Raw genomic sequence first — 27,711 nt, forward strand, 5'->3', positions numbered from 1 at the left:
CATGGTATGGATCATTAAGGGTTGTGTTGTGAAGTGAATCATCATTTCTGTTGTGATTTATTTTGAAGTTTTGGTTAGATTTCTGTTGTGTAGTGAGTAATAGTGAGATGATTTCAGGGTTGTGTAGTGAGATGATATCAGGGTTGTGTAGTGACATAGTGAGATGATTTCAGGGTTGTGTAGTGACTGATAGTTAGCTAGAATTATACTTTTTTTGTCCTCTGTAATTGTTATGAAACAATTATTTATAGCCAAATGTTCAAGTATCGGTCACTGTAATGTATCCACTAGTCTTGGTCGATGAAAAGACTGACCAGAATCAACTGTCCCGTTTCTGATCCCAAAGGACGTCTTCACTTCAGGTCACTATTACATCAGAAGGGACGCTTCCTGTTGTTATTATGACATCACCTCCAGGACCGTTAGCAGAGTCAGTGGGTTTACTGTATGCAATGTTTTTAAATGTTCTGCCCGAGATTCGGGTTAGTAGTGACATGGGAAACCGACGGAGGAAGAGAGGGCGAGAACACAAAGATTTTTACGGGATTAAGGTAGGTAACCATGGAATTATGTCAATGTCATTTATTCAACTGGAAACTCGGGAAGATGAAAAATATATATATTAAAAAATGAGGTCAAATCATCACGCGGCATGAAACAATTGTCAAGTTCCTGCTTGACTAGGTGAGCAGGCTTTGTATTTCGTCAAACAATATTTGTGTGCCACGTCATCGACTGCAGTCGGGCATCCGCTTGCTATATCGTATCGTGTGGTTAGCTGATGTTAACCTATACAGGAGTTGTCAGATGTTGAGACGGTAAAACAGTCCAGGGTTGACGTGTTCCGTCCTCATGGCTCCTCCTGGGGTGTAATTCAGCAGGGACCAAACATTGTTTTCCGTTGCAAAACGTTTCACTGAGGTTTCCACTAATGAAAACAACCCTGGGGTGTATTCATTAGTCAATTCCGTTGCAACACGTTTGGTCTGGTGCAAAACTTTTCCAATATAAACTGTTTACTCCAAATGGAAAATGTTTTTCAATGAAAACAACATGAGTTTCTAATGGAAACATCCGCGTAGGTCCCGCTCTGTTTCACGTCGTTTGCTTCCGTTTGGTTCCTGGAGTAAACCGTATACAGTTTCTATTGCAAAACGTTTTGCAGAGGAATCTAATGAATACACCCCTGTTTCAGATCTCTGAGCTGCTGACCCAACTGGCTGTGAGAACCACACCCCCTAATGGGCCCCTCCCCCATAACATCAGCCTCCTCCCCTCCTTCACCCTCCCCGCAGTCCGAGAAACGACCGCCACCACCCGCTCCAAGGCCCAGCTCCCAGAATGCATCACGAGACTCTCAGACACCCAGTGTCGGAAGTGGTACCACCAGAGACCAGCCACGCCCTTCTCCGCCTCTACCCCCACCCCAGCCCTTAACCCTAGGCCTGCCCCCAACACCCCGGGACACACCACTGGTCTCGCCTCCACCAATAGCAGCCAACCAAGGAGCGAGAGACCCAGCCTGGTTTCCCCTGATTTGTTTTTCCTACCCTATCTTGCGGCATGGAGGACTGCGAAGAGCTGTGATTCGCTGTCATTGGTGAGGGATCTGTTCCAGAAGGGTGAGGTATGTAATGTTGAGGGGAGGCTGTTATTGCTCCGTGTGAAACGAGCCTGCCCCAGGTTAAGGTGACTCAAATTGGGTTTTGCTCCTAGCAGAACTCGGCTAGACGAAGGGAATGTCTGTGCCTCGCATCACTGAAAAACACCTTAGCGGCAATATTATTGTTTGTCCCTCTTGAGACGTCGTAGCAACAACATATCCAGTACACACTTCCTTAAAATAGTTTGAATGAGTCTAAGGTAAATCAAGACATTTTAAATAAATGTTTGCTTTTGCCGAGGTGGTCTTCGTTGAGCAATTTTGCTGTCGTATTTCTCAAATAAAAAAATGTGCACGAAAACTGGTCGTTGAATGACAACAGGTGGAGAAAAGAGAAAAAAAACCTGCCCAACACGTCATCATAATGTATGCGCAAACTGTTGACTGGGAGGCAGTGGTAGTTTGACTGGGAGGCAGACACAGTGGTAGTTTGACTGGGAGGCAGGCACAATGGTAGTTTGACTGGGAGGCAGTGGTAGTTTGACTGGGAGGCAGGCACAGTGGTAGTTTGACTGGGAGGCAGGCACAGTGGCAGTTTGACTGGGAGGCAGGCACAGTGGTAGTTTGACTGGGAGGCAGGCACAGTGGTAGTTTGACTGGGAGGCAGACACAGTGGTAGTTTGACTGGGAGGCAGTGGTAGTTTGACTGGGAGGCAGACACAGTGGTAGTTTGACTGGGAGGCAGACACAGTGGTAGTTTGACTGGGAGGCAGTGGTAGTTTGACTGGGAGGCAGACACAGTGGTAGTTTGACTGGGAGGCAGTGGTAGTTTGACTGGGAGGCAGTGGTAGTTTGACTGGGAGGCAGACACAGTGGTAGTTTGACTAGGAGGCAGTGGTAGTTTGACTGGGAGGCAGACACAGTGGTAGTTTGACTGGGAGGCAGACACAGTGGTAGTTTGACTGGGAGGCAGACACAGTGGTAGTTTGACTGGGAGGCAGTGGTAGTTTGACTGGGAGGCAGTGGTAGTTTGACTGGGAGGCAGGCACAGTGGTAGTTTGACTGGGAGGCAGGCACAGTGGTAGTTTGACTGGGAGGCAGGCACAGTGGTAGTTTGACTGGGAGGCAGACACAGTGGTAGTTTGACTGGGAGGCAGTGGTAGTTTGACTGGGAGGCAGTGGTAGTTTGACTGGGAGGCAGACACAGTGGTAGTTTGACTGGGAGGCAGACACAGTGGTAGTTTGACTGGGAGGCAGTGGTAGTTTGACTGGGAGGCAGTGGTAGTTTGACTGGGAGGCAGACACAGTGGTAGTTTGACTGGGAGGCAGGCACAGTGGTAGTTTGACTGGGAGGCAGTGGTAGTTTGACTGGAAGGCAGACACAGTGGTAGTTTGACTGGGAGGCAGACACAGTGGTAGTTTGACTGGAAGGCAGACACAGTGGTAGTTTGACTGGGAGGCAGACACAGTGGTAGTTTGACTGGGAGGCAGGCACAGTGGTAGTTTGACTGGGAGGCAGTGGTAGTTTGACTGGAAGGCAGACACAGTGGTAGTTTGACTGGAAGGCAGACACAGTGGTAGTTTGACTAGGAGGCAGGCACAGTGGTAGTTTGACTGGGAGGCAGTGGTAGTTTGACTGGGAGGCAGGCACAGTGGTAGTTTGACTGGGAGGCAGCCACAGTGGTAGTTTGACTAGGAGGCAGGCACAGTGGTAGTTTGACTGGGAGGCAGGCACAGTGGTAGTTTGACTGGGAGGCAGGCACAGTGGTAGTTTGACTGGGAGGCAGACACAGTGGTAGTTTGACTGGAAGGCAGACACAGTGGTAGTTTGACTAGGAGGCAGGCACAGTGGTAGTTTGACTGGGAGGCAGGCACAGTGGTAGTTTGACTGGGAGGCAGGCACAGTGGTAGTTTGACTGGGAGGCAGTGGTAGTTTGACTGGGAGGCAGACACAGTGGTAGTTTGACTGGGAGGCAGTGGTAGTTTGACTGGGAGGCAGACACAGTGGTAGTTTGACTGGGAGGCAGTGGTAGTTTGACTGGGAGGCAGACACAGTGGTAGTTTGACTGGGAGGCAGACACAGTGGTAGTTTGACTGGGAGGCAGACACAGTGGTAGTTTGACTGGGAGGCAGTGGTAGTTTGACTGGGAGGCAGGCACAGTGGCAGTTTGACTGGGAGGCAGGCACAGTGGTAGTTTGACTGGGAGGCAGGCACAGTGGTAGTTTGACTGGGAGGCAGTGGTAGTTTGACTGGGAGGCAGGCACAGTGGCAGTTTGACTAGGAGGCAGGCACAGTGGTAGTTTGACTGGGAGGCAGTGGTAGTTTGACTGGGAGGCAGGCACAGTGGCAGTTTGACTGGGAGGCAGGCACAGTGGTAGTTTGACTGGGAGGCAGGCACAGTGGTAGTTTGACTAGGAGGCAGGCACAGTGGTAGTTTGACTGGGAGGCAGGCACAGTGGTAGTTTGACTGGGAGGCAGGCACAGTGGTAGTTTGACTGGGAGGCAGTGGTAGTTTGACTGGGAGGCAGACACAGTGGTAGTTTGACTGGGAGGCAGTGGTAGTTTGACTGGGAGGCAGACACTGTGGTAGTTTGACTGGGAGGCTGACACAGTGGTAGTTTGACTGGGAGGCAGTGGTAGTTTGACTGGGAGGCAGGCACAGTGGTAGTTTGACTGGGAGGCAGGCACAGTGGTAGTTTGACTGGGAGGCAGACACAGTGGTAGTTTGACTGGGAGGCAGTGGTAGTTTGACTGGGAGGCAGACACAGTGGTAGTTTGACTGGGAGGCAGTGGTAGTTTGACTGGGAGGCAGACACAGTGGTAGTTTGACTGGGAGGCAGGCACAGTGGTAGTTTGACTGGGAGGCAGTGGTAGTTTGACTGGGAGGCAGTGGTAGTTTGACTGGGAGGCAGTGGTAGTTTGACTGGGAGGCAGCCACAGTGGTAGTTTGACTGGGAGGCAGACACAGTGGTAGTTTGACTGGGAGGCAGGCACAGTGGTAGTTTGACTGGGAGGCAGTGGTAGTTTGACTGGGAGGCAGTGGTAGTTTGACTGGGAGGCAGACACAGTGGTAGTTTGACTGGGAGGCAGTGGTAGTTTGACTGGGAGGCAGACACAGTGGTAGTTTGACTGGGAGGCAGTGGTAGTTTGACTGGGAGGCAGACACAGTGGTAGTTTGACTGGGAGGCAGTGGTAGTTTGACTGGGAGGCAGACACAGTGGTAGTTTGACTGGGAGGCAGACACAGTGGTAGTTTGACTGGGAGGCAGACACAGTGGTAGTTTGACTGGGAGGCAGTGGTAGTTTGACTGGGAGGCAGGCACAGTGGCAGTTTGACTGGGAGGCAGGCACAGTGGTAGTTTGACTGGGAGGCAGGCACAGTGGTAGTTTGACTGGGAGGCAGTGGTAGTTTGACTGGGAGGCAGGCACAGTGGCAGTTTGACTAGGAGGCAGGCACAGTGGTAGTTTGACTGGGAGGCAGTGGTAGTTTGACTGGGAGGCAGGCACAGTGGCAGTTTGACTGGGAGGCAGGCACAGTGGTAGTTTGACTGGGAGGCAGGCACAGTGGTAGTTTGACTAGGAGGCAGGCACAGTGGTAGTTTGACTGGGAGGCAGGCACAGTGGTAGTTTGACTGGGAGGCAGGCACAGTGGTAGTTTGACTGGGAGGCAGTGGTAGTTTGACTGGGAGGCAGACACAGTGGTAGTTTGACTGGGAGGCAGTGGTAGTTTGACTGGGAGGCAGACACTGTGGTAGTTTGACTGGGAGGCTGACACAGTGGTAGTTTGACTGGGAGGCAGTGGTAGTTTGACTGGGAGGCAGGCACAGTGGTAGTTTGACTGGGAGGCAGGCACAGTGGTAGTTTGACTGGGAGGCAGGCACAGTGGTAGTTTGACTGGGAGGCAGACACAGTGGTAGTTTGACTGGGAGGCAGTGGTAGTTTGACTGGGAGGCAGACACAGTGGTAGTTTGACTGGGAGGCAGTGGTAGTTTGACTGGGAGGCAGACACAGTGGTAGTTTGACTGGGAGGCAGGCACAGTGGTAGTTTGACTGGGAGGCAGTGGTAGTTTGACTGGGAGGCAGTGGTAGTTTGACTGGGAGGCAGTGGTAGTTTGACTGGGAGGCAGCCACAGTGGTAGTTTGACTGGGAGGCAGACACAGTGGTAGTTTGACTGGGAGGCAGGCACAGTGGTAGTTTGACTGGGAGGCAGTGGTAGTTTGACTGGGAGGCAGTGGTAGTTTGACTGGGAGGCAGCCACAGTGGTAGTTTGACTGGGAGGCAGACACAGTGGTAGTTTGACTGGGAGGCAGGCACAGTGGTAGTTTGACTGGGAGGCAGGCACAGTGGTAGTTTGACTGGGAGGCAGGCACAGTGGTAGTTTGACTGGGAGGCAGGCACAGTGGTAGTTTGACTGGGAGGCAGTGGTAGTTTGACTGGGAGGCAGGCACAGTGGCAGTTTGAGCATGTACATCTTGGCGGGGGGGGGGGGTGCATGCCAGCAAAGCCACAACACTAAGAAATACATGAATTGCACTATAATGGTGACAAACGGTGCCCACAAACTGTTAGGGCCTAGATGAAGCTGTCCCAACACCTTACCACTGCTACACCTGGCTATCAGCAGAGTCCCAACACCTTACCACTGTTACATCTGGCTATCAGCAGAGTCCCAACACCTTACCACTGTCACACCTGGTTATCAGCAGAGTCCCAACACCTTACCACTGTTACACCTGGCTATCAGCGGTGGCAGTGAAACAGTTCATTCAGCCTCATTTACTGCTTTTTAAAAGAACACAGCTGATATGGCTGACTTGCTTAAACAAATGTTGTTTCTACTGACAATTGAGATGCACAAACTATGGCATAAGGGAACGACAAGCGGATAAGAGACAATCCGTCATTTAGAATAAGACATTAATGAGCGAGCTAGGATGGACGTAGTCAATATTACTATTTGTTCATGTACAATGACAGAATTCTTAGTGTTCTCCCTGTACACCAAGTCAAAACCGTAGGATAAATAAACGGACCATATAAGCAAACCATGAAAGTTCTTAAAATATTCTATTACATTTATCTAAAATAGGCTATAGGCTACATGTGCACCACCAAGTCAGAACAGTAGGCGAAATTTAAGAGGTGTAAATTGACCAAATTATTAGGGTGATGTAAATGGGCTACTAACAGCTTACTACACAACATACACTTAGTATTACTTTCTTGGCTACAGTATACATATCTCCCTAGCATGTTACATCATTTATGAAGCAGCATTCAAGGCATTTTTGGACTCACCTTGTGCTGTGCTCAATTGAACAGGAAGGTGGTGCGGCGGTCCTTCGTGGTCAAATTTTCTCATCAAAGTTTGGCATTCTTTGGATTTCTGTTGCTTTCAAGACAACTGGGAACTCGGGGGGGGGGGGACAAGGTCAAATCAGGAAAAAGGCCACAGTTCCCAACTTACAATTCCGAGTTGGATGCCCATTCAAAAAAAAATTATTGCCAGTCTGAGCTCGTTTTTTCCGATGAGCACCGATACGTTTTATCTATAAATTCTCTTTATTATTTATCTTCATATGACAAGGATTAAAAATTATTTGCCAGTAGATTGTCAACTTGATCCATGATGATGCTAGCTAAGACTTTGAAAGTCTAAAAGTTGACATGATCAGTCCAATCAAAGCTACTGTAGATATAACGTGATTTGATGTCATTCTATCTGTGACATCAACTCACCATCAGTACGACCAAGAATATGTTTTTCGCGACGCGGATCCTGTGTTCTGCCTTACAAACAGGACAACGGAGTGGATCCTATGCAGCGACCCAAAAAAACGACTCCGAAAGAGAGGGAAACGAGGCGGTCTTCTGGTCAGACTCCGGAGACGGGCACAGCGCGCGCCACTCCCTAGCATTCTTCTTGCCAATGTCCAGTCTCTTGACAACAAGGTTGATGAAATCCGAGCAAGGGTAGCATTCCAGAGGGACATCAGAGACTGTAACGTTCTTTGCTTCACGGAAACGTGGCTTACTGGAGAGACGCAATCCGAAGCGGTGCAGCCAACAGGTTTCTCCACGCATCGCGCAGACAGGAAAAAACATCTTTCTGGTAAAAAGAGGGGCGGGGGCGTATGCCTTATGACTAACGTGACATGGTGCGATGAAAGAAACATACAGGAACTCAAATCCTTCTGTTCACCTGATTTAGAATTCCTCACAATCAAATGTAGACCGCATTATCTACCAAGAGAATTCTCTTCGATTATAATCACAGCCGTATATATCCCCCCCCAAGCAGACACATCGATGGCTCTGAACGAACTTTATTTAACTCTCTGCAAACTGGAAACAATTTATCCGGAGGCTGCATTCATTGTAGCTGGGGATTTTAACAAGGCTAATCTGAAAACAAGACTCCCCAAATTTTATCAGCATATCGATTGCGCAACCAGGGGAGGAAAGACCTTGGACCATTGTTACTCTAACTTCCGCGACGCATATAAGGCCCTGCCCCGCCCCCCTTTCGGAAAAGCTGACCACGACTCCATTTTGTTGATCCCTGCCTACAGACAGAAACTAAAACAAGAGGCTCCCACGCTGAGGTCTGTCCAACGCTGGTCCGACCAAGCTGACTCCACACTCCAAGACTGCTTCCATCACGTGGACTGGGAGATGTTTCGTATTGCGTCAGATAACAACATTGACGAATACGCTGATTCGGTGTGCGAGTTCATTAGAACGTGCGTTGAAGATGTCGTTCCCATAGCAACGATTAAAACATTCCCTAACCAGAAACCGTGGATTGATGGCAGCATTCGTGTGAAACTGAAAGCGCGAACCACTGCTTTTAATCAGGGCAAGGTGTCTGGTAACATGACCGAATACAAACAGTGCAGCTATTCCCTCCGCAAGGCTATCAAACAAGCTAAGCGCCAGTACAGAGACAAAGTAGAATCTCAATTCAACGGCTCAGACACAAGAGGCATGTGGCAGGGTCTACAGTCAATCACGGACTACAGGAAGAAACCCAGCCCAGTCACGGACCAGGATGTCTTGCTCCCAGGCAGACTAAATAACTTTTTTGCCCGCTTTGAGGACAATACAGTGCCACTGACACGGCCTGCAACGAAAACATGCGGTCTCTCCTTCACTGCAGCCGAGGTGAGTAAGACATTTAAACGTGTTAACCCTCGCAAGGCTGCAGGCCCAGATGGCATCCCCAGCCGCGCCCTCAGAGCATGCGCAGACCAGCTGGCCGGTGTGTTTACGGACATATTCAATCAATCCCTATACCAGTCTGCTGTTCCCACATGCTTCAAGAGGGCCACCATTGTTCCTGTTCCCAAGAAAGCTAAGGTAACTGAGCTAAATGACTACCGCCCCGTAGCACTCACATCCGTCATCATGAAGTGCTTTGAGAGACTAGTCAAGGACCATATCACCTCCACCCTACCTGACACCCTAGACCCACTCCAATTTGCTTACCGCCCAAATAGGTCCACAGACGATGCAATCTCAACCACACTGCACACTGCCCTAACCCATCTGGACAAGAGGAATACCTATGTGAGAATGCTGTTCATCGACTACAGCTCGGCATTCAACACCATAGTACCCTCCAAGCTCGTCATCAAGCTCGAGACCCTGGGTCTCGACCCCGCCCTGTGCAACTGGGTACTGGACTTCCTGACGGGCCGCCCCCAGGTGGTGAGGGTAGGCAACAACATCTCCTCCCCGCTGATCCTCAACACTGGGGCCCCACAAGGTTGCGTTCTGAGCCCTCTCCTGTACTCCCTGTTCACCCACGACTGCGTGGCCACGCACGCCTCCAACTCAATCATCAAGTTTGCGGACGACACAACAGTGGTAGGCTTGATTACCAACAACGATGAGACGGCCTACAGGGAGGAGGTGAGGGCCCTCGGAGTGTGGTGTCAGGAAAACAACCTCACACTCAACGTCAACAAAACTAAGGAGATGATTGTGGACTTCAGGAAACAGCAGAGGGAACACCCCCCTATCCACATCGATGGAACAGTAGTGGAGAGGGTAGCAAGTTTTAAGTTCCTCGGCATACACATCACAGACAAACTGAATTGGTCCACTCACACAGACAGCATCGTGAAGAAGGCGCAGCAGCGCCTCTTCAACCTCAGGAGGCTGAAGAAATTCGGCTTGTCACCAAAAGCACTCACAAACTTCTACAGATGCACAATCGAGAGCATCCTGGCGGGCTGTATCACCGCCTGGTATGGCAACTGCACCGCCCTCAACCGTAAGGCTCTCCAGAGGGTAGTGAGGTCTGCACAACGCATCACCAGGGGCAAACTACCTGCCCTCCAGGACACCTACACCACCCGATGCCACAGGAAGGCCATAAAGATCATCAAGGACATCAACCACCCGAGCCACTGCCTGTTCACCCCGCTATCATCCAGAAGGCGAGGTCAGTACAGGTGCATCAAAGCTGGGACCGAGAGACTGAAAAACAGCTTCTATCTCAAGGCCATCAGACTGTTAAACAGCCACCACTAACACTGAGTGGCTGCTGCCAACACACTGACACTGACTCAACTCCAGCCACTTTAATAATGGGAATTGATGGGAAATGATGTAAATATATCACTAGCCACTTTAAACAATGCTACCTTATATAAATGTTACTTACCCTACATTATTCATCTCATACGCATACGTATATACTGTACTCTATATCATCGACGGTATCCTTATGTAATACATGTATCACTAGCCACTTTATACTATACTATGCCACTTTGTTTACATACTCATCTCATTTGTACATACTGTACCCGATACCATCTACTGTATCTTGCCTATGCTGCTCTGTACCATCACTCATTCATATATCCTTATGTACATATTCTTTATCCCCTTACACTGTGTACAAGACAGTAGTTTTGGAATTGTTAGTTAGATTACTTGTTATTACTGCATTGTCGGAACTAGAAGCACAAGCATTTCGCTACACTCGCATTAACATCTGCTAACCATGTGTATGTGACAAATAAAATTTGATTTGATTTGATTTGATTTGATTTGATTTTGACCAATGACCTTGAGCTTTCTTGGATGGGCACTTCTAATGTAAGTCTATGGCAGCACCCAATGGGGCTTGAATTTTTAGAAGCTCTACCCTTAGGCATGGCAGTGACGTAGTGTCCCCATGAGTGACAGAACACTGAGCCAATCATGGCACAACTAGAGAACATTACCAACCCCTACACTCTGTATTTTTCACTGGCTGCCTCTCCACCACAGAAAGCACTGAGCTAAGCTGAAACACCTGCATCTTGGAGCTGCCTTACTCAAGAAAGCAATAAAGAGACCCTGTTTGTATGGAGGCTTTATTAACTAAATACATTTATATATTTTTTTACATTGTTTGCAAACTGATGTGAGAAGTATTAATGCCAAAATAACATGCAAAACAGGCAACCCCGTCCACAAAAATGTATTTTGTTTTTATTTAGCGAACAATGTGGGGCTCACAACTGAATGACAGGTCGCCAATGAGCATGTGACAGGCTTCAGCGTTGATTAAGGCCCCGGGCCTTCCACTGGTTAGCGTTGATTAATTCCCGCGTGGAGCCAGGTGCCCCGTTTTGGCTGATGGCGAATTCGGCTCAATACAAAAGTGATGTGGGTCACGTGGAGTAATGAGTAGGATTTTTTTTTGTGATTGCTGTTGATAAAAAAAAAGGCTTTGATCTGACTTCCCAATGAAAACTATTTTGAAAATTGTAACATATTTTATGGAAGATGTTTCTGGACGATGCACCATGCTGCCTTGTTGACAACATGACCGAGCCGCAGATTACTGTTCTATATGTGAAGCAGATTACTGTTCTATTTGAGAAGCAGATTACTGTTCTATTTGAGAAGCAGATTACTGTTCTATTTGAGAAGCAGATTACTGTTCTATTTGAGAAGCAGATTACTGTTCTATATGTGAAGCAGATTACTGTTCTATTTGAGAAGCAGATTATTGTTCTATATGTGAAGCAGATTACTGTTCTATTTGAGAAGCAGATTACTGTTCTATTTGAGAAGCAGATTACTGTTCTATATGTGAAGCAGATTACTGTTCTATTTGAGAAGCAGATTACTGTTCTATTTGAGAAGCAGATTACTGTTCTATATGTGAAGCAGATTACTGTTCTATTTGAGAAGCAGATTACTGTTCTATTTGAGAAGCAGATTACTGTTCTATTTGAGAAGCAGATTACTGTTCTATATGTGAAGCAGATTACTGTTCTATTTGAGAAGCAGATTACTGTTCTATATGTAAAGCAGATTACTGTTCTATTTGAGAAGCAGATTACTGTTCTATTTGAGAAGCAGATTACTGTTCTATTTGAGAAGCAGATTACTGTTCTATTTGAGAAGCAGATTACTGTTCTATTTGAGAAGCAGATTACTGTTCTATATGTGAAGCAGATTACTGTTCTATTTGAGAAGCAGATTACTGTTCTATTTGAGAAGCAGATTACTGTTCTATATGTGAAGCAGATTACTGTTCTATTTGAGAAGCAGATTACTGTTCTATTTGAGAAGCAGATTACTGTTCTATTTGAGAAGCAGATTACTGTTCTATATGTGAAGCAGATTACTGTTCTATTTGAGAAGCAGATTACTGTTCTATATGTGAAGCAGATTACTGTTCTATATGTGAAGCAGATTACTGTTCTATTTGAGAAGCAGATTACTGTTCTATTTGAGAAGCAGATTACTGTTCTATATGTGAAGCAGATTACTGTTCTATTTGAGAAGCAGATTACTGTTCTATATGTGACGCAGATTACTGTTCTATTTGAGAAGCAGATTACTGTTCTATATGTGAAGCAGATTACTGTTCTATTTGAGAAGCAGATTACTGTTCTATTTGAGAAGCAGATTACTGTTCTATATGTGAAGCAGATTACTGTTCTATATGTGAAGCAGATTACTGTTCTATATGTGAAGCAGATTACTGTTCTATATGTGAAGTAGATTACTGTTCTATTTGAGAAGCAGATTACTGTTCTATATGTGAAGCAGATTACTGTTCTATTTGAGAAGCAGATTACTGTTCTATTTGAGAAGCAGATTACTGTTCTATATGTGAAGCAGATTACTGTTCTATTTGAGAAGTAGATTACTGTTCTATTTGAGAAGCAGATTACTGTTCTATATGTGAAGCAGATTACTGTTCTATTTGAGAAGCAGATTACTGTTCTATTTGAGAAGCAGATTACTGTTGTATTTAAGAAGCAGATTACTGTTCTATTTGAGAAGCAGATTACTGTTCTATTTGAGAAGCAGATTACTGTTCTATTTGAGAAGCAGATTACTGTTCTATTTGAGAAGCAGATTACTGTTCTATTTGAGAAGCAGATTACTGTTCTATATGTGAAGCAGATTACTGTTCTATTTGAGAAGCAGATTACTGTTCTATTTGAGAAGCAGATTACTGTTCTATATGTGAAGCAGATTACTGTTCTATTTGAGAAGCAGATTACTGTTCTATATGTGAAGCAGATTACTGTTCTATTTGAGAAGCAGATTACTGTTCTATATGTGAAGCAGATTACTGTTCTATTTGAGAAGCAGATTACTGTTCTATTTGAGAAGCAGATTACTGTTCTATTTGAGAAGCAGATTACTGTTCTATATGTGAAGCAGATTACTGTTCTATTTGAGAAGCAGATTACTGTTCTATATGTGAAGCAGATTACTGTTCTATTTGAGAAGCAGATTACTGTTCTATATGTGAAGCAGATTACTGTTGTATTTAAGAAGCAGATTACTGTTCTATATGTGAAGCAGATTACTGTTCTATATGTGAAGCAGATTACTGTTCTATTTGAGAAGCAGATTACTGTTCTATATGTGAAGCAGATTACTGTTCTATTTGAGAAGCAGATTACTGTTCTATTTGAGAAGCAGATTACTGTTCTATTTGAGAAACAGATTATTGTTCTATATGTGAAACAGATTATTGTTCTATATGTGAAGCAGATTACTGTTCTATTTGAGAAGCAGATTACTGTTCTATTTGAGAAGCAGATTATTGTTCTATATGTGAAGCAGATTACTGTTCTATTTGAGAAGCAGATTACTGTTCTATTTGAGAAGCAGATTACTGTTCTATTTGAGAAGCAGATTATTGTTCTATATGTGAAGCAGATTACTGTTCTATTTGAGAAGCAGATTACTGTTCTATTTGAGAAGCAGATTATTGTTCTATATGTGAAGCAGATTACTGTTCTATTTGAGAAGCAGATTACTGTTCTATTTGAGAAGCAGATTACTGTTCTATATGTGAAGCAGATTACTGTTCTATTTGAGAAGCAGATTACTGTTCTATTTGAGAAGCAGATTATTGTTCTATATGTGAAGCAGATTACTGTTCTATTTGAGAAGCAGATTACTGTTCTATTTGAGAAGCAGATTACTGTTCTATATGTGAAGCAGATTACTGTTCTATTTGAGAAGCAGATTACTGTTCTATATGTGAAGCAGATTACTGTTCTATATGTGAAGCAGATTACTGTTCTATTTGAGAAGCAGATTACTGTTCTATATGTGAAGCAGATTACTGTTCTATTTGAGAAGCAGATTACTGTTCTATTTGAGAAGCAGATTACTGTTCTATTTGAGAAGCAGATTACTGTTCTATATGTGAAGCAGATTACTGTTCTATATGTGAAGCAGATTACTGTTCTATTTGAGAAGCAGATTACTGTTCTATTTGAGAAGCAGATTACTGTTCTATTTGAGAAGCAGATTACTGTTCTATGCTCCTCCTTCACTGCTTTTTCCAGATCAAGTCATGGGCTTAAACCTGGTACCCTTAACTCCCTCGCTGTCTCCGGTAGGACCAACCTTCAACTTTTTAAATTCTCAAATAAATCCAATCAATCCATTCAGGTGTGTCCAGACATCCTGGGGTTGAAGGAGTGGTCGAACCAGAGACCTGCAGCCTGGATCAAGGATACAGCAGTAGCAGCACAACGCATGGCGATAGAACCTGGTAAGCCCAACATGGCACCAAGTGTTTTCAAGTGGGGTGAAAATGTTGCTGTTTTGAAAGTGTATTTCCTGCAATTTTACACACATTACACCACCGCATACGGTATCTAAATTACATGTTCACAGTTCCATAAGGTGCAGTTTTATTATTTTTTAAAATAATTTTGTTTAAAATGCTTGCATGTGTTACTTGATGTGGAATAGAGTTCCATGTAGTCATGTCTCTATGTAGTACTGTGGAATAGAGTTCCATGTAGTCATGGCTCTATGTAGTACTGTGGAATAGAGTTCCATGTAGTCATGTCTCTATGTAGTACTGTGGAATAGAGTTCCATGTAGTCATGTCTCTATGTAGTACTGTGGAATAGAGTTCCATGTAGTAATGGCTCTATGTAGGACTGTGGAATAGAGTTCCATGTAGTCATGTCTCTATGTAGTACTGTGGAATAGAGTTCCATGTAGTCATGGCTCTATGTAGTACTGTGGAATAGAGTTCCATGGAGTCATGTCTCTATGTAGTACTGTGGAATAGAGTTCCATGTAGTCATGTCTCTATGTAGTACTGTGGAATAGAGTTCCATGTAGTCATGGCTCTATGTAGTACTGTGGAATAGAGTTCCATGTAGTCATGTCTCTATGTAGTACTGTGGAATAGAGTTCCATGTAGTCATGTCTCTATGTAGTACTGTGGAATAGAGTTCCATGTAGTAATGGCTCTATGTAGGACTGTGGAATAGGTTTCCATGTAGTCATGTCTCTATGTAGTACTGTGGAATAGAGTTCCATGTAGTCATGGCTCTATGTAGTACTGTGGAATAGAGTTCCATGTAGTCATGGCTCTATGTAGTACTGTGGAATAGAGTTCCATGTAGTAATGGCTCTATGTAGGACTGTGGAATAGAGTTCCATGTAGTCATGTCTCTATGTAGTACTGTGGAATAGAGTTCCATGTAGTCATGGCTCTATGTAGTACTGTGGAATAGAGTTCCATGTAGTCATGTCTCTATGTAGTACTGTGGAATAGAGTTCCATGTAGTCATGTCTCTATGTAGTACTGTGTTTCCCAGAGTCTGTTCTGGATTTGGGGACTGTGAAGAGACCTCTTGTGGCATGTCTTGTGGGATATGCATGGGTGTCTGAGCTGTGTGCTAGTCGTTTGAACAGACACCTCAGTGCATCTCAACATGTCAATACCTCTAAGACATGGGTCTATGCATTTATGTAAACAGGTAGAGTATCTCATGATAAGATGTAGATCACACTATCTACCTAAAGAGATTTCATCTGTATTTTTCGTAGCTGTCTACATATCACCACAGAGCGATGCTGGCACTAAATGAGCTGTGTAGGGGCCATAAGCAAACAGGAAACCACTCATCCCGAGGCGGCGCCTCCTAGTGGTTGGAGACTTTAATGCAGGGAAACTTAAATCAGTTTTACCTCATTTCTACCAGCATGTTAAATGTGCAACCAGAGGTCCAAAAAAATAATTCAAGACCACCTTTACTTCACACACAGAGATGTGTACAAAGCTCTCCCTCTCCCTGAATTTGGTAAATCTGACCAAATCAAATGTATTTATATAGCCCTTCGTACATCAGCTGATATTTCAAAGTGCTGTACAGAAACCCAGCCTAAAACCCCAAACAGCAAGCAATGCAGGTGTAGAAGCACGGTGGCTAGGAAAAACTCCCTAGAAAGGCAGGAACCTAGGAAGAAACCTAAAGAGGAACCAGGCTCTGAGGCGTGGCCTGTCCTCTTCTGGCTGTGCCGGGTGGAGATTATAACAGAACATGGCCAAGATGTTCAAATGTTCATAAATGACCAGCAGGGTCAAATAATAATAATCATGTCGTTGCACTTCATGATTGTGTCCCACTTGTTGTTGATTCTTCACAAAAAAATACAGTTTTATATCTTTATGTTTGAAGCCTGAAATGTGGCAAAAGGTCGCAAAGTTCAAGGGGGCCGAATACTTTCGCAAGGCACTGTATATATATATATATAGTATAGCAGGCGAAAACCTGAGGAAAATCAAACCAGGAAGTGCTGTTTTTCCTGAAAGCTCTCTGTTCCATTGGATGCCTTGCCTCCATTTAAAGGGATATCAACCAGACATAGTTTTAGGCTTTTATTTTGAAAAATGAGCTAGAAAGATAACATCACATCAGTGGATAGCTGGGTGTTCGCAGAGTTTTGCTTGCGCAACAGAGTGGGGCAGCCATTGTCTCTCCCTCTCCTATTGAAAAAGTGACCGTCCCGGTTGATATATTATCGATGATATATTTTAAAAACAACCTGAGGATTGATTATAAAAAAACGTTTGACATGTTTCTGTGGGCATTACGGATATTACTTGGAATTTTGGTCTGCGATGTCGTGACCGCTCGAGCCTGTGGATTTCTGAACATAACGCGCCAAACAAATGGAGGTATTTTGGATATAAAAATAATCTTTATGGAACAAAAGGAACATTTATTGTTTAACTGGGAGTCTCGTGAGCGCAAACATCCGAAGATCATCAAAGGTAAGCGATTTAATCTATTGCTTTTCTGACTTTCGTGACCAATCTACTTGGCTGCTAGTGTTTGTAATATTTTGTCTACCAAGAGAGATGTCCTTACATAAACGCTTGGTATGCTTTCGCCGAAAAGCTGTATTGAAATCTGACACACGCCAGGTGGATTAACAACAAGCTAAACTGTGTTTTGCTATATTGCACTTGTGATTTCATGAAAATTAAATATTTTTAGTAATTTGATTTGAATTTGGCGCGCTGCAATTCAGAGGATGTTGATGAAAATGATCCCGCTAAAGGGATGGGTGCGTCAAGAAGTTAATCCGTGTTGAATTCAGTCTGTAACACAGCAAAATGTGGAATAAGTCAAGGAGTGTGAAATACACTCTCAACCAATCAATGTACTGTGTTCCAGGTGTGACTAGCGTGCATTACTTCGAGGACCTGAGGGACCTGCAGAGGAAGTTGTTCAGGGGGATCCTGTGGATGTCCAGCAGGGGTCGCGACCTTTGAGCTGGGTGAACATGACAACCTCTCCAGGACTTTATACACCATCAGCCTCAAACGCACCTCCCACAACACTTCCCTCCTCTGCTCCCCCACCATCACGCCTCACTCCTTTGCTCCCCCCACACCTCCCTCCTCTGCTCCCCCCCACAACCCTACCTGAAAGACATTTAATAAAATATTATGTAAATGCCCTAAAACGTAAATATACATTATCTGATTTAAATATAACATTTTCTGATTGAAATATAACATTATCTGATTTAAATATAACATTTTCTGATTTAAATATAACATTTTCTGATTTAAATATAACATTATCTGATTTAAATATACATTATCTGATGAAATTGCTTTAGAAAGGGGCACAAGACAGGGATGTCCTCTCTCCCCTCTTCTGTTTGCACTGGTAATTGAACCACATGCAGAACGAATTAGACAGGACCCACATGCAACAGGTATTGGGAGAGTGTTAGAACATAACGAACAAAATTACAGTTAACAAAAATGGCCGCTTAAACCAGTATAAACTCATGTATAGAATGTATTATACCAGAGACAAAATTCACAACATCTACAGCACAACGGCAGAGTTATGTCTCAAGTGTAAGCATTATTTTCACTCTGTCGTTTTAAGTTAGTATTGCGGAGTAACTACAATGTCATTGATCCATCCACAGTTTTCTCCTATCACAGCCAATAAACTCTGTAACTATTTTAAAGTCACCATTGGCCTCATGGTAACTCGCTGAGTGGTTTCCTTAGGAAGGATGCCTTTATCTTTGTAGTGACTGGGTGTATTGATACACCATTGTCATGACGTTGGCCTGTGGGTAAGGTTTACCCTCGACCTGCATGGCAAGCGGTACCGGAGTGCCAAGTCGAGGACAAAAAGGCTTCTCGACAGTTTTTACCCCCAAGCCATAAGACTCAGGACTATTTGCATTGTTTCCCCCCCCAACCCCTCTTTTACGCTGCTGCTACTCTCGGCTCATCTTATACAATGGGGCAAAAAAGTATTTAGTCAGCCACCAATTGTGCAAGTTCTCCCACTTAAAAAGATGAGAGAGGCCTGTAATTTTCATCATAGGTACACTTCAACTATGACAGACAAAATGAGGAAAAAAAATCCAGAAAATCACATTGTAGGATTTTTAATGAATTTATTGTCATATATGCATAGTCACTTTAACCATACCCACATGTACTACCTCAATAAGCCTGACTAACAGGTGTCTGTATATAGCTTTGCTACTCTTTTTTCAAATGTATTTTTACTGTTGTTTTATTTCTTTACTTAACTACACACACACACACATATACCTTTTTTCCCCACACCATTGGTTAGAGCCTGTAAGTAAGCATTTCACTGTAAGGTCTACCTGTTGTATTCGGCGCACGTGACAAATAAACTTTGATTTGATTTGACCCTCTCACCCTTTACCATTTACCCTCTAAACTCTACCCGCTACCCTTTACCCACTACCATCCACTCTTTACCCACTACCCTTTACCCACTACCATCCACCCTTTACCCACTACCATCCACCCTTTACCCACTACCCTTTACCTACTACCATCTACCCTTTAAATGCTACCCTTTACCAAATTCCCTTCACCCGCTTCTCTTTACCCACAACCCTCTGCCCGCTGCCCTCTAACCACTACCCTTTACCCACTAACCTTTAAACTCAACCCTCCACCCTTTACCCACTACCATCCACCCTTTACCCACTACCCTTTACCTACTACCATCTACCCTTTAAATGCTACCCTTTACCAAATTCCCTTCACCCGCTTCTCTTTACCCACAACCCTCTGCCCGCTGCCCTCTAACCACTACCCTTTACCCACTAACCTTTAAACTCAACCCTCTACCCTTTACCCGGTACCATCTACACATTACCCTCTACCCTTTACCTGGTACCATCTACACATTACCCTCTACCATTTACCTGGTACCATCTACACATTACCCTCTACCATTTACCTGGTACCATCTACACATTACCCTCTACCCTTTACCCGGTACCATCTACACATTACCCTCTACCCTTTACCCGGTACCATCTACACATTACCCTCTACCCTTTACCCAGTACCATCTACACATTACCCTCTACCCTTTACCCGGTACCATCTACACATTACCCTCTACCCTTTACCCGGTACCATCTACCATTTACCCACCTCCCTTTACCCACTACCATTTACCCGCTACCCTCTACCATTTACCCACCTCCCTTTACCCGCTACCCTCTACCATTTACCCACCTCCCTTTACCCGAATCCCTCTACCATATACCCACCTCCCTTTACCCGAATCCCTCTACCATTTACTCACTTCCCTTTACCTGCTACCATTTACCATATACCCACCTCCCTTTACCCACATTACCCGCTACCCTCTACCATTTACCCGCTACCCTCTTACTATTGTTTACTTTCCTCCTACTACCCGCTTCCCTCTACCCTTTACATGCTACCCGCTACAGCAACCCTTTATCCACTGCACTTTACCCTCTAAAATGTTCCCTCTACCCTTTAAGCGCTTCCATTTACATGCCTTGCAACAGTATTCAGCCCCTTGGCGTTTTTCCTATTTTGTTGCGTTACAACCTGTAATTTAAATAGATTTTTATTTGGATTTCATGTAGTGGACATACACAAAATAGTGAAATGAAAAAAATTACTTGTTTCAATTGTTTTTAAATATATCACAAACGGAAAAGTAGTGCGTGCATATGTATTCACCCCCTTTGCTATGAAGCCCCTAAATAAGATCTGGTGCAACCAATTACCTTCAGAAGTCACATAATTAGTTAAATAAAGTCCACCTGTGGGCAATCTAGGTGTCACATGATCTGTCACCTGTTCTGAAAGGCCCCAGAGTCTGCAACACCACCAAGCAAGCGGTACCATGAAGACCAAGGAGCTCTCCAAACAGGTCAGGGGCAAAGTTGTGGAGAAGTACAGATCAGGGTTGGGTTATAAAAAAAATATACAAAAGTTTGAACATCCCACGGAGCACCATTAAATCCATTATTAAAAAAATGCTAAGAATATGGCACCACAACAAACCTGCCAAGAGAGGGCCGCCCACCAAAACTCACGGACCAGGCAAGGAGGGCATTAATCAGAGAGGCAACAAAGAGACCAAAGATAACCCTGAAGGAGCTGCAAAGCTCCACAGCGGAGATTGGAGTATCTGTCCATATTACCACTTTAAGCCGAACACTCCACAGAGCTGGGCTTTACGGAAGAGTGTCCAGAAAAAAAGCCATTGCTTAAAAAAAAAAAAAATAAGCGTTTGCCAAAAGGCATGTGGGAGACTCCCCAAACATCTGGAAGAAGGTTCTCTGGTTAGAAGAGAGTAAAATGGAGCTTTTTGGCCATCAAGGTAAACGCTATGTCTGGCACAAACCCAACACCTCGCATCACCCCGAGATCATCATCCCCACAGTGAAGCATGGTGGTGGCAGCATCATGTTGTGGGGATGTTTTTCATCGGCAGGGAAACTAGTCAGTACTGAAGGAATGATGGATGGGGCTAAATAAAGGGACATTCTTGAGGGAAAACTGTTCCAGTCTTCCAGAGATATGAGACTGGGACGGAGGTTCACCTTCCAGCAGGACAATGACCCTAAGCATACAGCTAAAGCAACACTCGAGTGGTTTAAGGGGAAACATTTAAATGTCTTGGAATTACCTACTTAAAGCCCAGACCTCAATCCAATTGAGAATCTGTGGTATGACTTAAAGATTACTGTACACCAGCAGGAACCCATCAAACTTGAAGGAGCTGGAGCAGTTTTGCCTTGTAGAATGGGCAAAAATCCCAGTGGCTCGATGTGCCAAGCTTATAGAGACATATCCCAAGAGACTTGCAGCAGGAATTGCTGCAAAAGGTGGCTCTACAAAGTATTGACTTTAGGGGGTGAATAGTTTTCCGTATTTTTGGTCTTATTTCTTGTTTGTTTCACAATAAAAAATATTTTGCATCTTCAAAGTGGTAGGCATGTTGTGAAAATCAAATGATACAAACACCCCAAAAACTATTTTAATTCCAGGTTGGAAGGCAACAAAATAGGAAAAATTCCAAGGGGGGTGAATACTTTCTCAAGGCACTGCACCATCTACCACCCGCTACCCTCTACCATTTGGGCTCCCGAGTGGCGAAGCGGTCTAAGACACTGCATCTCAGTGCAAGTACCCAGTGCAGTACCTGGTTCGAATCCAGGCTGCATCACATCCGGCCGTGTTTGGGAGTCCCATTGGGAGTCCCGGCGCACATTTGGCCCAGCGTCATCCTGGTTTGGCCGGAGGTAGGCCGTCATTGTAAATAAGAGTTTGTTCTTAACTGACTTGCCTAGTTGTTAAATAAAGGTTACATTTAAAATATTAATAATTTGACCTGCATGTCCCATCTGGTGTGGATGGACAATATCAACATGTTCGCGGATGGACAACCTTCAGGAAACAGGTACGTGGCCTATAACATCACCAATGCCTTCACGGCAGATGGCTTGAATCTCGCAGAGCACTCCTGCCCCGGTAAGTGTTCTACAGAAACAATATCCTCCACGAAGATTGCCTCTTCCTAACCTGGCCAGATTATCCTGATTGGGTCAGACCACCCACATCTCGTCACCCCGACGGAGCCTATACGAGCTGGACCAGAAAGAGGGCCCATTGCTGTCCATACATCCTTGGTTTGTATGGGCTGTGCACATCTACTTCTCTCCACCCAAGCTGTACAGTCACAGCAAGTCCTCTTCACCAGAATCAATCCAGATCCATTCCCCTGTGCAGCCACTGACCTCCTTCGGAATGTTCTGGAAGATGGACACCTTCTCCAACTGGAAGCTACAGGAGGAGGTCATTCGCTCGAAACTTGACTCCTATGCATTAGACCTCCTGGAGAAGAGCACTACCACCACTGAAATGGATGGCGTTCGCAGGTATGCAACCCCACTGCTACGGGTGCCCAACCATCCTCCTCTGGCAACCACGACACGGGCTGTACTCCCACTACTGCGTGGAACGGAGCGACGCCTGGTGAAGAATCCTGAGCTTGCATAAGTTCATAACCGAGAGATTCATAACCTTGTGAAGGCAGGCTATGTCACTAAAGTGACAGCTCATGAAGAGGGAAACGCACTCCGTGAATCCTGGTATCTCCCTCACCATGTTATCCAGCAACATGGTTGGAAGTATAGACTTGTCTTCAACTGTTCATTCCAAGCTGCTGGTCAAAGCCTGAATGACTGTCTACTCCCCGGACCAACCTTAGGTCCTTCCTTGCTCAGTGTCCTTCTCCGGTTCCGGCAGCACTCTACAGCCATCAGTGGAGACATCAAAGCCATGTTTCATCAGATTCGTTTACTGCCTTCCGACACCACACTGCTCCGAGATATGGCGAGATATGGAACGAGACGCAGAGCCCACAATCTATGAATGGCAGGTACTCCCATTTGGCACCACCTGCAGTCCTTGCTGTGCCATATACGCTCTGCAGAGACACGCACGAGAGCATCCAGACAGTGACCCAGAAGTATTGGATTCAGTGGAAAATGCCTTCTGTGTGGATAACTGCGTACAGAGCATCCCATCCACGGCTGAAACGAAAGCACTCCTTCATAGAGTACGTACAGTGGGCGAGTAACAGAGCAGAGGTTATCCAGCACCTCCTGCCACCAGCCAGGTCCAGTAGCAGTGAACTATGGCTATCGCAGTCTGGTGCTAACCCACAAGAGCCCACTCTAGGACTGAGATGGAGCTGCATACCGGATACCCTTGGGTACAAGCACCGCTTAGCCATGAGTACTGAAACCCTCACTCTGTGCAGCATCTATCGGACCCTGGCCAGTCAATACGATCCCCTTGGGTATACCCTGCCATACACAACCCGGGCCAAAGTCTTAGTCCAGGACCTGTGGCAGACCAAGAGGGACTGGGATGAACCGATCCACCCGGCTGACCTAGTGGAACGATGGATCTGTTGGGAAACAGAGTTATCGGAGCTCTCTGAAGTCCAAATGCCAAGATGTTATGTACCACTCTGTGCTGACCAACTGGGATCATGCCTGGAACTGCATGTGTTCTGTGACGCTTCGGAGCGAGCTTATGGGGCAGTTTCTTATCTAAGAGTAGAGGATCTAAATGATGTCAATAAAAGCGATGATGGGTGTGTGGGCCTTCTTGTTCTATACTAGTATTCTTTATTAGCTCAGCATCTATGTTTTTAAGGATGTGAGTATGACCACAACATTTTCTCCAACCCTGCCTGAGGGCCCATCCAGGCCGGGATCTTTCACCTGCGCTCCTACAAGGTAACATTGTCGGTCTGGTGCCACAGTATATCCAGGAATTCATTTTTTGTCCTCTGTGATGGAAATTCGTTTTTCATCCATATCTCTAAGGCCATACATGCCACTGTGATAAATCCTGTTGTACATTCGACAGGGCATTCTGGGCGTTTCAATGACACTACGTGTAGGGGGTGTCATCTTGATAATCGTTTCCGGTTCTTCAAAATGGCTACCATCACAATTAGCACATGTTATGGTAATTGTGTAATTATAATTTCTGTGAGTTTTATATTCAAATGGTTTCTAATAGGTTACTATATCAGGAATAGTTTAGTGAGTTTTCAGAGCAGTGTAATCATGTTTTTTTTTTAACCTACTGTCTCCATTTACTGTCATGTTACATGTTTCATATTTACTATCAACTGAATCCTATGGGCTATAGTGGCAATAAATCATAAAGAAAAAGATTAGAGGTGGTTCTCAGGAGCATATCAGGATATGGATTGGATTGGACATGATTTGGAAAGGCACACACCTGTCTATATAAGGTCCCACAGTTGACAGTGCATGTCAGAGTAAAAAGCAAGCCATGTGATCGAAGGAATTGTCTGTAGAGCTCCGAGACAGGATTTTGTCAAGGCACAGGTCTGGGGAAGGGTACAAAAACATTTCATTTCTGCAGCATTGAAGGTCCCCAAGAACACAGTGACCTCCATCATTCTTAAATGGAAGAAGTTTGGAACCACCAAGACTCTTACTAGAGCTGGCTGCCCGGCCAAACTGAGTAATCGGGGAGAAGGGCCTTGGTCAGCGAGTGCCAAGAACCCGATGGTCACTCTGACAGAGCTCCAGAGTTCCTTTGTGGAGATGAGAGAACCTTCCAGAAGGACAACCATCTCTGCATCACCCCACAAATCAGGCCTTTATGGTAAAGTGGCCAAACAGAAGCCACTCCTCAGTAAAAGGCACGTGACAGCCTCCTTGGAGTTTGCCAATAGGCACCTAAAGGACTCTCAGACCATGAGAAACAAGATTCTCTGGTCTGGTGAAACCAAGATTGATCTCTTTGGCCTGAATGCCAAGTGTCACATCTGGAGGAAACATGGCACAATCCCTATGGTGAAGCATGGTGGTGGCAGCATCATGCTGTGGGGATGTCTTTCAGCAGCAGGGACCGGGAGATTAGTCAGGATCAAGGAAAAACTGAATGGAGAAAAGTACAGAGATCTTTGATGAAAACCTGCTCCAGAGCACTCAGGACCTCAGACTTGGGCAACGGTTCACCTTCCAACAGGACAACGACCCTAAGCACACAGCCAAGACAACGCAGGAGTGGCTTCAAATCAAATCAAATTTTATTTGTCACATACACATGGTTAGCAGATGTTAATGCGAGTGTAGCGAAATGCTTGTGCTTCTAGTTCCGACAATGCAGTAATAACCAACAAGTAATCTAGCTAACAATTCCAAAACTACTACCTTATAGACACAAGTGTAAGGGGATAAAGAATATGTACATAAAGATATATGAATGAGTGATGGTACAGAGCGGCATAGGCAAGATACAGTAGATGGTATTGAGTGCAGTATACAGTGCCTTGCGAAAGTATTCGGCCCCCTTGAACTTTGCGACCTTTTGCCACATTTCAGGCTTCAAACATAAAGATATAAAACTGTATTTTTTTGTGAAGAATCAACAACAAGTGGGACACAATCATGAAGTGGAACGACATTTATTGGATATTTCAAACTTTTTTAACAAATCAAAAACTGAAAAATTGGGCGTGCAAAATTATTCAGCCCCTTTACTTTCAGTGCAGCAAACTCTCTCCAGAAGTTCAGTGAGGATCTCTGAATGATCCAATGTTGACCTAAATGACTAATGATGATAAATACAATCCACCTGTGTGTAATCAAGTCTCTGTATAAATGCACCTGCACTGTGATAGTCTCAGAGGTCCGTTAAAAGCGCAGAGAGCATCATGAAGAACAAGGAACACACCAGGCAGGTCCGAGATACTGTTGTGAAGAAGTTTAAAGCCGGATTTGGATACAAAAAGATTTCCCAAGCTTTAAACATCCCAAGGAGCACTGTGCAAGCGATAATATTGAAATGGAAGGAGTATCAGACCACTGCAAATCTACCAAGACCTGGCCGTCCCTCTAAACTTTCAGCTCATACAAGGAGAAGACTGATCAGAGATGCAGCCAAGAGGCCCATGATCACTCTGGATGAACTGCAGAGATCTACAGCTGAGGTGGGAGACTCTGTCCATAGGACTACAATCAGTCGTATATTGCACAAATCTGGCCTTTATGGAAGAGTGGCAAGAAGAAAGCCATTTCTTAAAGATATCCATAAAAAGTGTTGTTTAAAGTTTGCCACAAGCCACCTGGGAGACACACCAAACATGTGGAAGAAGGTGCTCTGGTCAGATGAAACCAAAATTGAACTTTTTGGCAACAATGCAAAACGTTATGTTTGGCATAAAAGCAACACAGCTCATCACCCTGAACACACCATCCCCACTGTCAAACATGGTTGTGGCAGCATCATGGTTTGGGCCTGCTTTTCTTCAGCAGGGACAGGGAAGATGGTTCAAATTGATGTGAAGATGGATGGAGCCAAATACAGGACCATTCTGGAAGAAAACCTGATGGAGTCTGCAAAAGACCTGAGACTGGGACGGAGATTTGTCTTCCAACAAGACAATGATCCAAAACATAAAGCAAAATCTACAATGGAATGGTTCAAAAATAAACATATCCAGGTGTTAGAATGGCCAAGTCAAAGTCCAGACCTGAATCCAATCGAGAATCTGTGAAAAGAACTGAAAACTGCTGTTCACAAATGCTCTCCATCCAACCTCACTGAGCTCGAGCTGTTTTGCAAGGAGGAATGGGAAAAAAATTCAGTCTCTCGATGTGCAAAACTGATAGAGACATACCCCAAGCGACTTACAGCTGTAATCGCAGCAAAATGTGGCGCTACAAAGTATTAACTTAAGGGGGCTGAATAATTTTGCACGCCCAATTTTTCAGTTTTTGATTTGTTAAAAAGGTTTGAAATATCCAATAAATGTCGTTCCACTTCATGATTGTGTCCCACTTGTTGTTGATTCTTCACAAAAAAATACAGTTTTATATCTTTATGTTTGGAGCCTGAAATGTGGCAAAAGGTCGCAAAGTTCAAGGGGGCCGAATACTTTCGCAAGGCACTGTATACATATGAGATGAGTATGTAAACAAAGTGGCATAGTTAAAGTGGCTAGTGATACATGTATTACATAAAGATGCAGTCGATGATATAGAGTACAGTATATACGTATACATATGAGATGAATAATGTAAACATTATATTAGGTAGCATTGTTTAAAGTGGCTAGTGATATATTTTACATCAATTCCCATTATTAAAGTGGCTGGAGTTGAGTCAGTGTGTTGGCAGCAGCCACTCAATGTTAGTGGTGGCTGTTTAACAGTCGGATGGCCTTGAGATAGAAGCTGTTTTTCAGTCTCTCGGTCCCAGCTTTGATGCACCTGTACTGACCTCGCCTTCTGGATGATAGCGGGGTGAACAGGCAGTGGCTCGGCTGGTTGTTGTCCTTGATGATCTTTATGGCCTTCCTGTGACATCGGGTGGTGTAGGTGTCCTGGAGGGCAGGTAGTTTGCCCCCGGTGATGCGTTGTGCAGACCTCACTACCCTCTGGAGAGCCTTACGGTTGTGGGCGG

General features: G+C 44.8%; 1 protein-coding gene across 1 annotated transcript; it reads left to right on the plus strand.

Annotated features, from left to right (window-relative positions):
* The first annotated feature begins 494 nt into the window (after positions 1-494).
* LOC139389563 (uncharacterized) lies at positions 495-18,691 on the plus strand. The gene is made up of 4 exons (XM_071136381.1): positions 495-551; positions 1,196-1,627; positions 14,541-14,643; positions 17,576-18,691. The coding sequence occupies exons 1-4, from the start codon at positions 495-497 to the stop codon at positions 17,671-17,673; spliced, it is 690 nt and encodes a 229-aa protein (XP_070992482.1). The 3' UTR covers positions 17,674-18,691.
* The last annotated feature ends 9,020 nt before the right edge of the window (positions 18,692-27,711 follow it).

Source organism: Oncorhynchus clarkii, chromosome 30 (assembly GCF_045791955.1).
Source record: "Oncorhynchus clarkii lewisi isolate Uvic-CL-2024 chromosome 30, UVic_Ocla_1.0, whole genome shotgun sequence".
Lineage (NCBI taxonomy): Eukaryota > Metazoa > Chordata > Actinopteri > Salmoniformes > Salmonidae > Oncorhynchus > Oncorhynchus clarkii.